Raw genomic sequence first — 12,601 nt, forward strand, 5'->3', positions numbered from 1 at the left:
TCAGTCAGAGCCAACATCATATTGCCTCTACAACAACTGTGCAGCAAAAACATTAGGTTTCCTATAAAAAGCTGCAGAAGCATAGGTTAGTAAACATCCCTATGGAGCTTTAATGTAATGTGGCTCACACTACTGAAGAACACAGGCAGGGAGACTTTTAGGAAATCGGAGTGGAACTGCTTGCCATGGCCGAAGTCTGACGATTCATACAAATAAAACAAGAACAACAAGCATTGACAATGCCAACAGGGCTAGCTTTAAAGGAATATTGTATGGTTGTGTGAAGCATTGCACGTAGACAGCATGGGAATGGATAAGTATTTGTGCGGAAGCAAAGAACTGTACAACAATATCGATGTGGGTCTAAAGGTCAGGGGATCGATGCACTGTCAAGCCAGACCTAAACATCCATGTGGATTGATGACGGCCGTCCACCCTTCTGTGCTGCCGCCAGAGAAAAACAACATAAATGATCTAGTTATCTAAGACTCTGTGATAGCATTCCAAGGTCATGTGTGTGCCCATGAAAGTTCAAGCTTAGGCAGATGGATAAATAAACAGAATGGTCACAGCTGTGTGGAGGGAAAACACTTTTTTTGTGAAAGCACACAACTTCTGCCCAATCAAATATGTACTGCTGGCTCTCGACATGAGGCCGCAGCCAAACGGCCCTTTCTAGTAATGCTCACATAATTGGCTGGCGACAGCTGCGTTGTCAAACGAGCCCATAAAACGTTGGGATAAAGTGCTACGACAGCCTGCGCTGGCCTTTTCTACATCATCTCATATCAGTAACGCGGACAACAGAGGGGAAGGCACCAGGGGTGAGGGATTTAAGAAGCATCACATGTGAGAGAGAAGAAACAAAAATAACTAATGAAAGAAAAATAGAACCTCAATCGTGGTGCGATCAACGGAAGGACAGCAATCAAGCTGAAGCAATCAGTCATTGGTCCATGCTCCAGCCAAAATAAAAGGAATAGAAGCCAGCCCACTCTGGACAATTAGAAGGCAATACATAAGAGTGACAAAGAAGCCAGAAAATGGTAACCAATTGGTGGGCTGCAAGCCCCTTGGTGTATACAATATCTCTTGCAAGTGAGAGCACATGGCGTGCACGTGCTGTTGCAGGAGAGACCTAAAAATGAGAAACTAAAACTGGCTTTTCTGTCTTCTGATCTGTTTTTCTGAGATGAACAGTGTCAACTGAAAGGAGATATTCATTGTAACATGTTTATTTTTGGTGCTGTGGGTCATTACAGGAATGATAGAATCTCTCCGCATGTTTGCACCCCCTCTGAGCTACTGCATTTTAAATCTGATTTACATCAAACTGACTCTAATACTTTTTTTTTAGCAAGAAACCACTAACTGCTTTTTGGTATTGAATTTTGCTCCAGTTATTTTGTTTTTATCTATGTCTGCAACCAGGCTATCTCAGGAAACCATGGGTATGTGGGATGTGCAACAATATTACCATGTATTATAAGGTATAAAATTCCCTCTTCCATGCGTTAAAAGGATATTGCAAGTCCCCATGGTGTTACCGGACCTTATAAAGGAACTGCAAGACCTTACATCCAAACTCTGTTTTACCCTTGTTTCTTCATGGAACTCCTCGATGACTTGCAATATTGTTATAATCTGCAGCATGGTAGCTTCATCGCTCAAATAAAGAAAAATCTGGACTTTATGGCAGAGCTGTAGGCATGGTAGGGGAAATTTTGGAATTGCCACCACCTTGAGGCTTTCTGGAAAAATATATAAAAAATAATGGGAGAAAAGGCTGACATACAAAGACCCAGGGGTCCTGCAAGCACAATATTGGACTGGAGGCTAAGTGTGAACTGGGGAGCCATAGAGAGTCAGGCAAAGTTAGCAAATGCCCTCCTGTTGAGACCCAAATAGGAAATTGTCATTAGATGTGGCAAAGTGATGTCACCCACTCTGAACTAGCTGCTTAACATAAAGTGAATCATTCAAAGACAACTGTAAAAACCTCGAAATTGGATAAGTATACTAATCAAACAAAGATTGGTACTTATGAAATGAAATACCAGCATTTGTAAAGTGCACACAGCTACCTCCGGAGAGGTGTTGTGGCGCTGGGGGATGTTGGGAAGATTTAGCGAGCTATTGCCCAGAGTCACAAGGTGCTGGGCTGGCCAGCCGCCGGCCCCAGGGATCGAACCATGAGCCCCCATGGTCCCCCCCCATGGTCCCATGGTCCCCCCCCATGGTCCCCTGGTCCCCTCCATGGTCCCCACATGTTCCCCCCATGTTCCTCCCCATGGTCCTCTGGTCCCCCCCAATGTCCCCCCCCCATGTCCCCCCCCCCCCATGTTCCCCCCCATGTTCCCCCCCATGTTCCCCCCCATGCTCCCCCCCTTGTTCCCCCCCTTGTTCCCCCCCTTGCTCCCCCCTTGTTCCCCCCCATGCTCCCCCCCCATGTCCCCCCCCATGTTTCCCCCCCATGTCCCCCCCCATGTTTCCCCCCATGTCCCCCCCCATGTCCCCCCCCCATGGTTTCCCCTCCATGTTTCCTCCCCCATGTTTCCCCCCCCATGTTTCCCCCCCCATGTTTCCCCCCCCATGTTTCCGCCCCATGTTTCCCCCCCCATGTTCCCCCCCCATGTTTCCCCCCCATGTTTCCCCCCCATGTTTCCCCCCCCATGTTTCCGCCCCATGTTTCCCCCCCCCATGTTCCCCCCCCATGTTCCCCCCCCATGTCCCCCCCCCCCATGTTTCCCCCCCATGTCCCCCCCATGTTTCCCCCCCATGTCCCCCCCATGTTTCCCCCCCATGTCCCCCCCCCATGTTTCCCCCCCCATGTTTCCCCCCCCATGTCCCCCCCATGTCCCCCCCCATGTCCCTCCCCCCCCCATGTCCCCCCCCATGTTCCCCCCCCATGTTCCCCCCCCCATGTTCCCCCCCATGTTCCCCGCCCCCATGTTCCCCCCCCATGTTCCCCCCCATGTTCCCCCCCATGCTCCCCCCCTTGCTCCCCCCCTTGCTCCCCCCTTGTTCCCCCCCATGCTCCCCCCCCATGTCCCCCCCCCATGTTTCCCCCCCATGTCCCCCCCCATGTTTCCCCCCATGTCCCCCCCCCCATGTCCCCCCCCATGGTTTCCCCCCCATGTTTCCTCCCCCATGTTCCCCCCCATGTTTCCCCCCCATGTTTCCCCCCCCATGTTTCCCCCCCCATGTTCCCCCCCCCATGTTTCCCCCCCCCATGTTTCCCCCCCATGTTTCCCCCCCATGTTTCCGCCCCATGTTTCCCCCCCCATGTTCCCCCCCCCCTCCCATGTTCCCCCCCATGTCCCCCCCCCCCCATGTTCCCCCCCCCATGTTCCCCCCCCCCCTCCCATGTTCCCCCCCCCCCTCGTTCCCCCCCCCATGTTCCCCCCCCATGTTCCCCCCCCTCCCATGTTCCCCCCCATGTCCCCCCCCCCCATGTTCCCCCCCCCATGTCCCCCCCCCCCCCTCCCATGTTCCCCCCCCCCCCTCGTTCCCCCCCCCCCCTCCCCATGTTCCCCCCCCCCTCCCATGTTCCCCCCCATGTCCCCCCCCCCCATGTTCCCCCCCCCATGTTCCCCCCCCCCCTCGTTCCCCCCCCCATGTTCCCCCCCCATGTTCCCCCCCCCTCCCATGTTCCCCCCCATGTCCCCCCCCCCCCATGTTCCCCCCCCCATGTTCCCCCCCCCCCTCCCATGTTCCCCCCCCCCCCTCGTTCCCCCCCCCCCCCTCCCCCCCTCCCATGTTCTGGAGTCAGCTGCCCTGGCTGCTGCTCCACACCTTTTCACCTCACCTCTTATTGGAATAGAACTGTATTGGCTTATGCATGCTTTTCAAAAATAAGAATTTTGATATCTATCCTTCATGAAGGAGATACAAGGAGACAATTGGTCCCCACACATGCAAATTCAAGGGAGCATTTTTTCCCCAAGGAATCCAACCCTCATTTTCTAAGTTTAGTAACATATACAGCCTACTGGCTCCTTAAAACTCAGATAGTTGCCTTACAACATAAGTGCACAGTGCTCAAATTGCTTAAATTGCCATGTTAAATGCTTGCTAAAAAAATAGCCATAAATAAACATATATTACTTGAACTTGAACTTGTCGACTGCATTGGCCATGTGTCGGGGATTGTTGTAACATCGGTAGTAATTTCGGTCGTCCATGGGAATGATGTCGATGTCTGAAAAGACGAAGCAGTTGTAATCGTATTCCTTCAAAGCCTCTGCAAAGCCCACGTTCATCAGCTTCGCTCGGTTAAACGTTGTGTTACCAAACTGAAATTAAATTTAAAACATGTTTTGAGGTATTATACTACATTCTTATTCCATAGAACAAGTTAGTTACCTTCGGTAGCCCCTTTTCGGGTAGCCCCTTTTCTGGTAGAGACTATATCTAGTCGCAGATTCCTTACCCTACAATTTCCCCCAGGTGTCAGACTGGATCTGGAAGATTTTTCGGCGGGCAGATGTAATTGCCACAAGGAAGGCTGTTTTCAAGGTGAGAAACCTGAGGGGACTATTGTGTAGAGGCTCAAAAGGAGCAAACATCAAAAAACTCAAAATTAAATTGAGGAATAATGAATGGCGAAGGACGGATGGGATGAGTAGGACCCTTAAGGAACCTATGTATAATAGGGGACGTAAACAAAGAAGGTAACCACAAGAAGGCAGAAATGGTAGACTGACAGCCCTCACCAGTGCCGTGTTGGGCAAGAGACGAGACAAAAAGCAGAACCTCAAAAAGAGGGACAGAAAGGGGGTCAACAGATTTTTCTGCACACCATGCCACAAATTTCTTCCAATGGCAGGCATACACCGTCTTGGTAGAGGGACGCCTGACTGCCAGAATAACATCATTACAGATTTCGGGAGAAAGGTCAAAAGGGGTCAACTGTTGCCATTCTATCTCCAGGTGAGAAGGCAGAAAGTGGACAGGTTTGAGTTGACAGGTTCGGGTGGAGAACCTTCCCCTGCTGCTGCTGCTGCTGCTGCTGCTGCGACAGAAGATTTTCCTGTAGGGGCAGCCTGATCGGAGGATTGATGTCTATTTTCAAAAAGTTGGGATACCAAACACTCCGTGCCCAGTCCAGAGCCACAAAGATAACTTGGGCCTGGTCGTTCTTGACCTTCCTGAGAACTCTGGGCAGGGGTAGTATGGGCGGAAAGGCACACAGGAGGCCTGAGCTTCACTAGAGATGATAGGCGTCTGCGAGTGAGTGCTGCCTTGGACACTCCAGTACGCAATACTGCTGACACTGAGCATTCTCGGTGGTGGTGCCCAGATCTAGCCAAGGCTTTCTCCACTGCTGAAAGAAGCCTTGCACCACCTCCGGATGGAGACTCCGATCACAAATGCATATGCTAGACATCTTTGGCTGAGTTTGTCCTCTCTGGGTTCAAAGAACCAGCCATATATTGAACTACCAGGGAAACGCTCGGGCATTCCAATCACATCCAGAGGCCTCGTGACAAAAGGGTACACAAGTGCAGTCCAGGCCTCATCTGGGACCTCACTTGTGCAACCATAGCTCACTGATTGTGGGAATACTGGCCCAAAAGGCATGCAGTGTTCACGGTACGCAATGCCATGCCGGTGGAAGAAAACATCTTCCCAAATGAGTCCAGCCTCTTGGATTCCCTATGCAGGGGTGTGGTAGGGAAAGCGCCTTGAGAGGTGAAGACTTAGACCACCAAGCTCTCAGGGGTAGGGTGAGGAAGTTTGGGTCACCAGGTGTGGGGCGATGGTGGTGGGCAATCATCCTGTTCATTGGAGCCCCTGTGTTGGGTTTGGACTAGGTACCCAAAAGGATGGCGTCATTGAACGGGAGTAAGGGTTCCGATGTGGAGACTCCCAGTTGCAACACCTCTGTCAAGAGATTAGTCTTGACTGCCACTGTGGGCAACTGAAGGTCAAGGACCTCAGACGGCATATGCACCACCATTGCATACAATGTCCCTTCCTCCATAACTACAGAAGGGGGAGAAAGCTTGCCAGCATCTGGAGAAGTGTCCCAACCAGGTCCACACACTGTTCATCATAGGGCTGGTACTCTAAAGGGTCCCATTCTTCCCTGAGGCCTAGCCGATAAAAATAAGGCCCAGGCTCCAATCTGGGAGGCACGGGCCAGCGCCGGGTAAGTGTTAGATGGCTGTACTGGCACTGATCTGAATCCAGCAATGGATCTGTACAGTCCACCGGAGCCTTCAGCGAAAAACTAGAGGGGGCCCGAAGGTGCGTCGTCTGGGTTGGACTGCCCAAAAATTAAGCACATGACTTCAGAGAACTGTTTTAGCTGGGCGGGGTCTCCCTGGCCTTGGAAAATTCAGGAAGGTGCGGAGTCAGCCGATGCACAGGTTCTGGAGAACGAGGCCTAGAACGCTAAGGATCCTTCGTCTTTGTTAGCCGACAGACCCTTCAACTTCTTACTCTTCTTCTTATGCCTCCTTCCTAAATGTCCCAACGACTTCTAGCAGGATGAAGAGGACTTCCGGCTCCGCAAATGATCCCAAAACCTTCCCCCTGACCGGCATCTTGATTTCTGCGGAGTCGCAAGCTGGGCCACTAACAGCTTCAGGGGCCGCTCTTAAGCCTTCAGAGCCATGGCCCGGCAAATCGGAGCATGTCTTGGTGTCATGGTCGAGTTCCAGACACCACAGGCAAACGAGCTGCGGGTCCATCAACCAACATCAGCCGATGACAGGAGCCGCAGGACTTAAAACACGACTTGAGCGAGGACATCCTCGACACACGAGGAGTTAAACCTCAAAAGAAGTTGACAAATGTAGAAAAAACGCCTCTCAAAAAGTGACAGAGGGAAGCTCTTCTCCGGATCAGCACTGGTTACTGCGGAAAGAAAATAACTGATGTCAGCGCACCTGTGTAGCGTGTATATAGGTACAGCGACGTCACGTCCGGCACACGCTAATGATGATGGATGCAGAACCAATCAATGCCACTGACTACCTGCAGAGGTACTGCTCACGAAAAATCTTTCGGATCCAGTCTGACGCCTGGGAAAATTCTAAGTTAAGGAATCTGCGACTAGAAGTCTCTATCAGATATCGTCTTGCAATGCTGTGTTCATTTCTACCCTGAAACCAATACCAGGCACTTTCATAAGCGAACAGTTATAGAAAAAATTGAGAAACTGTTCTACATGGTGACAGCCATGTTTCACAATGGAAGACTAGACTATACAGAGAGCTGGCCAGGTTACACACCTCAACCTCTCTTGAACCCATGCGGGAGATCTGGTTGGCCATTTTTGGTCGAGAAGGATGTTTCATACAAGATTAAAGAAGTGGACACCCTTTGCTATTACCTGCAAGTTTATAATCTGAAGAAACCATTTATTTTTTATGAAGCTTGTATTAAAACAATTGCACTAATAAATGTTCCTATGCATTTTGATTTTATTCATATGGGATTTTCTTTGTAACCATTCGTATGTAAACAGCTTCTCTGCAGTAGGAAACTCTTCCCATGAAAACTGCTCTTATCCCCAATGAGTTGTGTACGCTGAATATAAAACTGCATCATAAATAGATACATTAAATAAAATAAAAAAATTGTAATAAGCGGGTAGTGGATGGTCTATATTCAGGGCAGCCTATTATTTCTCTGACTTAAAACATAGTTAAAATCAAATGTAATAAGTATAAATCAGAAATAATGCGTACACAATTTTTCCACTGAATAGCATTTGTTTTGCATAGCGGAAACACATACATAAAATGTAACAGTGATGAGAAAGGAATGATACTTTTTATCTAGAGCCTGTATGCATTAGCGAGTGTGGTTAAGAGACTGGCATCCCGGATCAGAGCAACACGAGTCAAAGACCTCTTGCACCCACCACGTGCTGCATCCCCGGTAAGCCCTTGCGCTTCAGTTCTTCTAGTACCTATCGATTGTCCGGTGTACATTTGTGTTCAAAGCAGGCTCAAATGGGGTTAGGGTCTGCCGGAGGATTCTGGGACGCCATGCTTTTCTTCCATAGTGGCTCCCATTCCAAGCACGCAAATTAAGTAGACCGTTCAACTATTACGATTGAAGTTGATCTCAAATGTGGGTAGACCTCTCGGGGTGATATTCGTCAGTAATGGTACTGAGTCCATCTTGAAATTATATGTTGGGGGGGTCTGAATACAGGAACAGTAGAGGTAGCAAGAACTACTACTGGTTTAGAAAAGTAGTGGTTCTGACAACTTTTTTCTTGAATAAGCAAGAAGAATTGGGATTTGATGGCCGATATTGCTAGGTTTCCAGAATATGGGCCTGTTATTCATCCATTTCTTTTTTTGCTTACTTAGAATTTTTATATAGCACTTCCTCAAACTAAGGAATGCACTTTACATATAATTTTCTTCAAGTACCAAAAAACAAAAACCACCAATAGAATACTCAAACTTAAGCTACTTGTACACTGTCAAGATAACGGCAACTGACCTGTTCGATGACATAGACACCGTAGTCGGCCTGCTGTCTCTGCATGAACTGGTGCATATAGAAGAGCCAGATGGTAAGGTGCAGCTCCCGTCGGCGGAAAGGGATGATGATGGCAATATGCTGTCGAGCTTCGCAGTCTGCAGGACGAAAATGGCCTCCAGTACGGACATTTGGATAGGCAAAAATAACGTCTTTAAGCGAGATTACCAATGTCAGGTTGATGTTTAGTGGACCAACTGTGATTCAAAGAGATACAAATGTGTAGTAAAACAAATTAAAGAAAAAAAAAAAAAAGAACTTGCTTTCAACCAGAGATAAGGCACTTCTTTCAAAAATCAGTAAACACTATTTTAAAGTTAAGAGGCTGTTGGTAATCAGCCATTCTATACAAAGGATTATCTACAACTTTTAGGTTTATTTTGAGGGTGTACTGTGATTAAGTAATATTCATGACATTTGTTTTCTTACAGTCTTTTAATTTTCACTTTATTTTTATGTAAAAATTGTTTTTTTTATCTTTCAGAGTTTTTCATTGACTTTTCCCATTTTCTACCCACTACTAGTTTAACATTAACTTTTTGCATCATTTGATATCGAAGGATAAGGGCATCGCCGATCAGTGGGGAAAGTGTAAAGATTGTGTGTCCTTCACATAGAAAGTATACTTTATTTTCTGAATTTTAAATAAAGATGGAAAACGATCTGGGTACGAGGTATAGACATTACAGCGAGGTCCATGAAGAAAAACGCAAACTTGACTTTTTGCCGAGATCAACTCTATCCACAATCTTTCCAGGGATCGATTTTTCAAATCTGGGAACTTGCATAAAAGATTTAAGTGCGCCCTCATCTACCCATGCTTTAGCATCTATTCATGATTTCCTGCATGATGCAACGTTTCCTCAACAGAGCCTCGAGACGGATACAACTTAAATTACTGCAAAAATGTTCAACGTTAGCAATTTTCGTAAGTTACAACATTTTGGTGAAGTTTTGTAAACTCTACAAAATCTCTTAAGGGCAAAGCCATCTTGCAAAAGAAAATTCAGCATAGGAATTTTAAAGAAAACACAGTTATACGTAGAAACTTTTTGTATGGCTGACTTCTGTAAGAATTTAATATTGAGATGTAAACTTTACACCCCTTCTAATGGTTCCAATGCTTTTTAAAACAACTTCACAACGCTTTCAGAAGAAGTCCTTTGAAACCTTGTGCTCCCCTATTTTAATTCGTTGGCTGCGCCGCCCGTTTTGCGGAAGTGCGGCACTTCCGCAAAACGGGTGGAGCCGCGTCGGCCATTGGCCGACGGCAGCACCAGCGAGGTAGTGCTGCCGTCGGCCAATGGCCGACTGCAGCATGGATAGGGTTAAACCTCAATCATGACACCACTTAATCACATTCCTGGAAATTCCGGTGGCTAAAGAAGTGCTCCAACCTCACCCAAAAAAACAGAAACAGAAACAGGTAGAACTGCTTCAAACTTCTCCTAGCCAGAAAATTCGAAAACATTTTTGGGGGATTACCTGAGAAATTGCGTCTACGTATTTTTATTTATTTAGGCTAGACCTGAGCAAATATTTACTAGCATTTATTTGTCTACATCAGTTACCGGAACATGTTGGACACTAGACAAATTAAATAAACTACTTTAGGCAAGATGCCCAATTGGTGGTGTGTATCATGAATTACAATCTAAAGGCAAAGAGTCAGAACTAGAAAGGATGAGCTCTGAGTAACTGGTGCACGAGCTGCTTCAAGTAGCAAACAACAGTATTAACCCCTTCGACGCTAATGACAAAGCCATCTCGTCATGGGCGTTACCTGCGCTACGCGGATGACGAGCTGCCTTTGTCATAAACAGCGCGATTTAAAAAAATCAGTGCACAGCGGGAAAACGCTGTAGCGCGGTAGCGGTTAAAGCAACAAAATGCACTTACTGCTCAGAAAATGCCTTTAACCTTTAAAACACCAAGTTGTGACATTCCAGGAGACTGGCAAAATACGGATATAAAAGTTCTTTAGAAACTGGCTTATACAGAACAAACAAATCCTTATAGAAGGTCCTTCTTATCCTCTACAGGAAAATTGACACAGGATAGTAAAAATTGAACTGTTAAAATATTCTTCTATCTAGTGCATCCTTAACCACATTTATATTGCACAGTCTGGTGCAATATAAACATTTAATTCAAAGTTTCATAATAGAAGTTGTGTTTCTGCATTTGAATGCACCAGGCTTAAAATTTAAAAATAGACGGTAAGAGCCCAACCACCTAAAAATCAGAAACTGTAGCATTTTTAGATTAACACTGACAATTTGCCTACATTTATTGTATTTATTTCAAAGGTTTTATATAGCGCTCGGACCCAAGAGTATCAGAGCGCTTTACAAGGGAGGTAAACATGTTACAGTGGAGTTACAAAATGCAGAAAATTCACAAGGGAATAAAATATTGCATTCAGAGTAATTTACAAGTTGAGAAGACAAAATAGAATAAAATTAACAGTATGTGAAAATTTCAACAAGGGATATAGTATTGCACTAAATGAGCTAGGAAAAGAGAGGAGAGTGGACAAGGTCAGAGTTGGTAAAATTAGATACCCCAATATTTGTTGAGAAGAAGTACTTTGAGTTCTTTTTTGAAAAGAGAGTAGGAGGGGTTGCAGCGAAGGTCCTTGGGGAGAGTGTTCCAGATGGTAGGAGCATTACCAGAGAATGCACGGGATTGGGTCTTTTGACATGTTAGTCTGGGTGGGATTAAAAGAAGGGAGTTACTGCTCCTCAGGGACCTGGAGCAACCTGCTTTTTTCAGTTTGATTGCAAGGTAGGAGGGGGTGTTTTGGTGAAGAGCTTTGTGAGTGATGCAAGCAATCTTGTAAGTGGATCTTCCTTCAACTGGGAGCCAATTGAGATTTTTGAGGACGGGGGATATGTGGTCAAATCTTTTACAGTAATATGAGCAGGTGCCTAAACAGGCGACACTTAATCGTCAGCATTGTGAACATTTGTGGTTAGGAGGTTAGAATGCTCGGGAAATCTCACAAGCCAATTTTCTTTAATTATTTTTTGTAACATGGCAAAATGTTTTCCATCTTCTGGTTCTCTTCCCCATCTCCTTCAAGAATCCATAACTCAGGGATTGTATAGCATAAATTTGTTTCTTTCTCAAATGCATGGCCACCAAGTTGCTGCCTTTACACCACCTTGTGGTCCACACGGCAGAATTGAGGCAGGTGGTAGCTTCAAGAGTTTGGAGACTCAAAAGAATAGGTGCACATAAAAATGAAAGCCATGACAGCAACTGAGGGCGGCAGGTTGATCAAAATAGATGTTAAAAAGAACAAGTGTGATGGAAGAAAGCTCTGAGCAACCGGAGGATCCATTTAATGGGATGTGGAAGAGAAAATGGTAACTAGAGTTATGCAATCATTCTGAAGTGCGGAGCCCGCACCTTGCCTGGTACGTATAAGCAGGATCAGGCCCTCGGGAAGCCAATATTGTGATGATGTGAATTGCAACGGATAAAACAAGAAGACATATTATCAATGACCACCCTCATTACATTGTCAAGACCAAGAACCAGGATTCAACGACAGGCCCTTGAAATGGGCCATTCCGTTTGGGGGGAAAAAGCAGATATTTTTCCCCAGATTTGAGTCTCTAAAAATCACCAACAATTGCTGTTCTAGAATGTTGCTTTCATTGATTTCAGCTGGGTTGTGAGATCTATTGCAACATTCACCAGAATGCCCCTTTAACCCCTTTAACCCCTTTAACCCCTTCTATGCTGATGACGGCCCCCGCCCGTCATGCATCAGGGTGGGCGTGTGCTGATGACGGCTGGGTGCCGTCGTGATCCCGCCCACTCTTAAAAACGGCCGCACAGACGCAGAATCGCGGCCGCACCCAAGGGGTTAAGGGGACTGAAACGTGTAGACGTTTGTATCACACCGAAGAGCTTATAATATAGCCTTAGAGGCTCTACTGGCCAATAAAGGCCTGCTCCAGCCTTCCACTCTGCCCTTTAACAAGGGAGCAGGCCTTTAATGGCCCATCGAGCTCGCTAGGAAGGCTTTAAGGCTATTAGAACATTCCGCCTCTAGAGGGCAAAATGTTCTAATTGCTGAAAA

The 12,601-nt window shown here is 46.8% G+C and overlaps 1 protein-coding gene across 1 annotated transcript in view; it reads right to left on the minus strand.

The window, feature by feature from the left end:
• Positions 1 to 12,601, minus strand: part of LOC144799874 (beta-1,4-galactosyltransferase 1-like) — a 292,530-nt gene that overhangs the window by 39,618 nt on the left and 240,311 nt on the right. The window contains exons 3-4 of the mRNA XM_078671475.1: positions 8,470 to 8,705; positions 4,108 to 4,295 (exon numbers count right to left, since the gene is read on the minus strand). Coding sequence (XP_078527601.1) covers positions 4,108 to 4,295; positions 8,470 to 8,705 — 424 coding nt within the window. The remainder of the gene's footprint in view (positions 1 to 4,107; positions 4,296 to 8,469; positions 8,706 to 12,601) is intronic.

This window comes from Lissotriton helveticus, chromosome 12 (assembly GCF_964261635.1).
Source record: "Lissotriton helveticus chromosome 12, aLisHel1.1, whole genome shotgun sequence".
Lineage (NCBI taxonomy): Eukaryota > Metazoa > Chordata > Amphibia > Caudata > Salamandridae > Lissotriton > Lissotriton helveticus.